At 40.4% G+C, this 4,527-nt stretch overlaps 1 protein-coding gene across 1 annotated transcript in view; it reads left to right on the top strand.

Moving 5' to 3' along the window:
• LOC104491872 (centrosomal protein of 85 kDa-like) overlaps nucleotides 1-4,527 on the top strand; it is a gene marked incomplete at its 3' end in the record, with an annotated part of 27,394 nt that overhangs the window by 11,358 nt on the left and 11,509 nt on the right. Inside the window, exons 2-3 of the mRNA XM_010134350.1 lie at nucleotides 1,711-1,828; nucleotides 3,750-3,923. Coding sequence (XP_010132652.1) covers nucleotides 1,711-1,828; nucleotides 3,750-3,923 — 292 coding nt within the window. The remainder of the gene's footprint in view (nucleotides 1-1,710; nucleotides 1,829-3,749; nucleotides 3,924-4,527) is intronic.

A 4,527-nucleotide genomic window follows, 5' to 3' on the forward strand; every position in this document is an offset into this window, starting at 1 on the left:
AAAGGATTATGAAAGGAAATACGGTAATTTAGTTCAAACTGCATTGGAAGTTCAAAAATACTTTAAAACGCTTCCTCCAGGCTGTAGTGTTTAGTTCAGACTATTGAAATCCTGCCTGTGAAGGAAGGCAGTGCTTAGGTACAGTCACCCACAAACAGAAAATCGTGTAGTGTCCTCAAGGAATGAGAGTCAAATGGATAAATAATTTTAAAACACATGGGGGCAAAGGTATTTTAATAGATCTGTCTAGTAAGTAAGAGGATGATTAAAAAAAGAAAAATCGCTTCTGTTCATACTGTATTATTTTGGTATCTGTGACGAAGCGTGCACAGAAGCCATCAAGGCTTTCTGTTTTCTCAAGCTCTTGGGCTCATATAAGGTCTGCTACGAGTTAAGAGCATACTCGTTTTATCCGATCTTCAAATCTGCTTCCTCCAAAACAAGTTTGAAGCTTTTTGTTTGCAGTGCCATCATACGGATGTCAAGCAGAACTCTACAAAGCCTTTCAGTGTCCAGGATTTGTACAAGCTTGTTCCGTCTAGAAATGGTGGAATGGAAGAGCGAAGCCTCCAAATCAGCTGTGGTGATACAGAATATTCTAAGGCTTGCTGTGGAGCCGCATAAATACATTCACTTGCTCTATTATGAATTGCATTGAACGAATTGTTCTAAGGCATTACAAATTGCAACTGTGTTTCCACTCATTGCTATTCTTCATAGATATAAAAATAGGGAAATACAAAAAAGATGTTCTGCAGGCGTGCATCATGTCTTCTGCAACATGTTTAGTTTTAAAGGTGCAACCTCTAATATATTCATGTTTTTTGAAAGAGTAAATCCTTATAAACCGAGTAATTGGGATACCCTTGGCTGGTGGCTAGTTAGGAGAATTTATGTGGCTAAAATACTCCCTTTAAGTGGATTTTTTGCATATTATTTTTCCTCGTATAATTTGCAGTTCACTTTTTTTACTGATATATCTTCTGTGTTAGTTTATAGATTGTACAATACTTATTTTGTGTACTCATGACAACATTTCCCAGATGTGCTTCCTAAACCCAAATTGGAAAAAAAAAAGGCTAACCAGCTTTGATCTTTTTCTGTACTTCTGGAGGATTTGCTTTTCCAGTGTGTGCACAGGCAGGTCTTCTCCAGCTGACCATCTTAGATAGTGGCTTGCTCTTCTTAAGGTCTTTCTGCTCCCCTTGATTTTAAATCTCTTTAAGCCGTATCAGAAGTCAGCCCTGGCAAAGAGAGCTGAGCAGGAGAACTCCAAGTGAAATGGAGGTGCAAGTTTGGTTTGTTTTCATTCTGCTTTCTGTATGCTTTTTCCTGCTCATAGTTCTGGCCCTAGCAGCAAGTGACAACAGAAGCCTCCCTCAACCCCCGCAACAGTGACAGAGTTTTCAGATTGTGTTTCTACAAGATCTGCTTATTATTGCCAAGAGAGCACAGACCCTTTGGGCCATGCTGAAGTGACAGGTACATAGCAACTGTAGTTTAATAGCTCGTATCCTGATGAGATTCCAGTTCAGTGGTAAATGGCTGCAGAAAAGCCCACAGCTAATGTTGGTCCAGGATAGTCGAATAGCGTTGTTACAGTCTTCTTCAGTTTCAGTCTGAAGATCTGGTGCTCTGGTTTTTCTTTTGTTTGTTTTTTTTTTTTTTAATCTGTTCCATTCTTTTTCAAATAAAATCTGTGTATTACAGGCAAAAGCAGCAAATAAACAATTTACATCAGAAGATAAGGGAGAATGAATTACGAGCTCAACATGCAAGACTGAGCCATCTTGTGAACTGCGAAGAACCCTACATGAGTACTTTGCAGGTAGGATGGATGTTTTTTTTTGGCAAGGCACCTGAAGGCGCGTTCACAATTTACTCCAGGCCAAAACGTAGAGCTTTGGTGGTTGTTGATGGTTGTGTGATTGTGTAGCTGTAAATTGTCCGGGGGAGAGGACCCTCCGAGCGTTGTAGTTTACCTTACATTTGCAGAAATCTAAAATGGGGTAAGAATGAGGGATTGCAACACTGTGCCACATGCACACTGTTAAACCCCTATTGTGACAATTATACAGGGAGATAAAGTAGTTTGAAAAGAGAGAATCTGAGAGCAACTGATGGAAGGTTTTCTGAGAGGAGCAGGAGGTACTACCCAAAGGAGCGGTTAGGTTGTGTCGACAGGGTACATGAAAGAGATGCGAGAAGGCAAGCAGGCTGGTGGAATACCTTGTGCGCAGGGCACCTGTGAAGGATGTGGGTTAGTACACCTAGGGAGCTCTGGGTCTGAAAGGGAATGCGTGGTGGTGTTTTGGGTATAGCTCTCAAAATTTTTATCTAAGTAGCACAAATGTCAGAAGGTGTAAGCGTGAGGCAGCATAGCCTAACCACGAAATACAGATCACTTTGAGGATTGTGGCTGCTACCCTGCTGTAGCACACAAATTCTGTCGTCAGACACCGGCATATCTAAAAGGCAATGCAGAATGTTAAAGGCAGATATGCAGAGAAATAGCCTTTCTGTCCCTCTTTTATTGCCTTTATCTTTTCTGCCACAAACACTGCACCACGTGCAGTGTGCTTTAGCCTGGCATTGTCTGTGTCCTTGGAATAACACATCAGGTGTGCATCAGGTGGGAGAAATCGGTTTGTGTGAGACAGGAGGGACATTCAGATGGAGCCCTAGCATGAAGTTAAGTATCCAGAAACTTCTTGAGACATTTAGGAATGTGGCTTTCGGTACTTTCAGAAGTTCTTCTATAAAATACTTCAAAATTCTGTCTAAATTAAGATTTTTTGGGGAAAAAAAATATTGCTGCAGAAACAGACATTTTAGTGTATGTATCTTAATATAGCATAATACACTTCAAATAAAGCAGCAAATACATTCGTCACAGTTTAAAGAGTTTAAAAAGTTTATAATGTATTAGGATTTCTGCTTGATTTGTGTGCCTTCTATAAGATCAACTTACCAATGCAAATCCGCTTTAATGGGGTTTTTAATCTCTCTTAATGCTTTGCTGAAGGAACATTACTATTAAAAATACTGTCTGTATAATTTCTTTAAAGATAGCGATTTATGTTATTAAAAGAGTCTTGAAACTGAAAGCCCAATGGGATGCATCTTTTTCCTCCCGCATGCAGCTGATTTCCATTTTGTACTTGTCCGTGGACAGTGCGGGTAGAAGAGTAGCATTGAACTACACGAAATGGAAAGGGAGGAGGGTTGTGGTGTACACCACAGAAGGCAGGATCCTGCCTTTGGGTTACAGCTGTAGTCCCAGGCTTGTCCCTGCAACATTCTGCTCCTCAGGTGTGAGAGCTCTAAGGTTTGACTAGTACTAATGTTCTGCTTTAGAAGGATCCTGAGACTGGAGCATCTCTTCAGTATTTTCATAGCCATCTTATAGAGTGTTTTTCTTCCCAAGGGATGGTATGGTAAAGCAGTGGCAGTGATTTGTTTTGAAAATACTTTTTGTTTGGATTTTCAGGAGTTTCTTTTGGAAGAAAAATCATACCTCTTCTGTAAATCTGAGGTGGAAAATGGCCCCACAACGTTTATTTGCGTGTGTTGTGAATATGAAGGTGTTCAGGTTCTTTCTTTTTTCTCCAGATTCCTGAAATCATGCTGTTACCACGTTTTTTAATGTTTGAAAAATCCAACCCTGCCCTTCTGACAGTGGGGAAAAATGCAGGACTGTTTTCTACTGTGTGTTCATTTGTATGATAATTTTCTTTCTTTTTTGTAAGCAACCACAGTATGAGAACACACCACTGCAGCCTCACGTTTCAGAAAGATCGGCGTCGCATCTTGAGCTTGAGCGAAAGATTGCAGCAGCTGAGAATAAGGGATTACAACTCAGTGAATTTGTAAAACAAATTTCGAACAAATCTAGTGAGGAGAAAAAGAAGATGGAGGAGAAAGTAAGTGTCTTTCGTGTTCCAAATTTCCTTTTGACACTGTCATAGCAGCATAAATTTTGTTTGCCAGAAAGCAACTTAGTGTGTGGGTTGCTGAGCTGTTTTCAAAAGGTAGCTGAGCTGCCTGTGGTAGAAAAATTGCTAGTTAGTGATTGTAGGTGGTGGCAGTGGATAAATCTGAACTTGTAATGAATCATCCTGAAAAGCAATGCCATATGAAAAGGCAATCATGATGACTGTTTGACCCAGGTATTAAACTTGCTTTGAAGAAAAGCGGCTCAGCTCTGTGAATTCATGTATCTTGAAGTGTTTATTACAGTAAATAAAGTATCATTTAAAAACATAGAAAGTGTATAAAAAGGAAATCCCTGTTTTTGTAAATGCGGCCCTCGTGCTTTGAGATGCACTTAGCAGCCTGTATGTGCCTACTCAGCAGGAGTGAGTCTGCTGTAGCTTTGCTAGGAGATGCAGAGTAGACTGTAGTCTGTGACAAGGAAGCAGCTAAGATGGCTGTGTTCTTGGAACTGCCTTGAGGGGAATTTCTGGAGGCTGAAGCAAGATCCAGGGGGCGTTTTGAATGTCCTGACAGCCTTCCTGTATTGCAAGC

This window comes from Buceros rhinoceros, unplaced genomic scaffold (assembly GCF_000710305.1).
Source record: "Buceros rhinoceros silvestris isolate BGI_N320 unplaced genomic scaffold, ASM71030v1 scaffold30904, whole genome shotgun sequence".
Classification (NCBI taxonomy): domain Eukaryota; kingdom Metazoa; phylum Chordata; class Aves; order Bucerotiformes; family Bucerotidae; genus Buceros; species Buceros rhinoceros.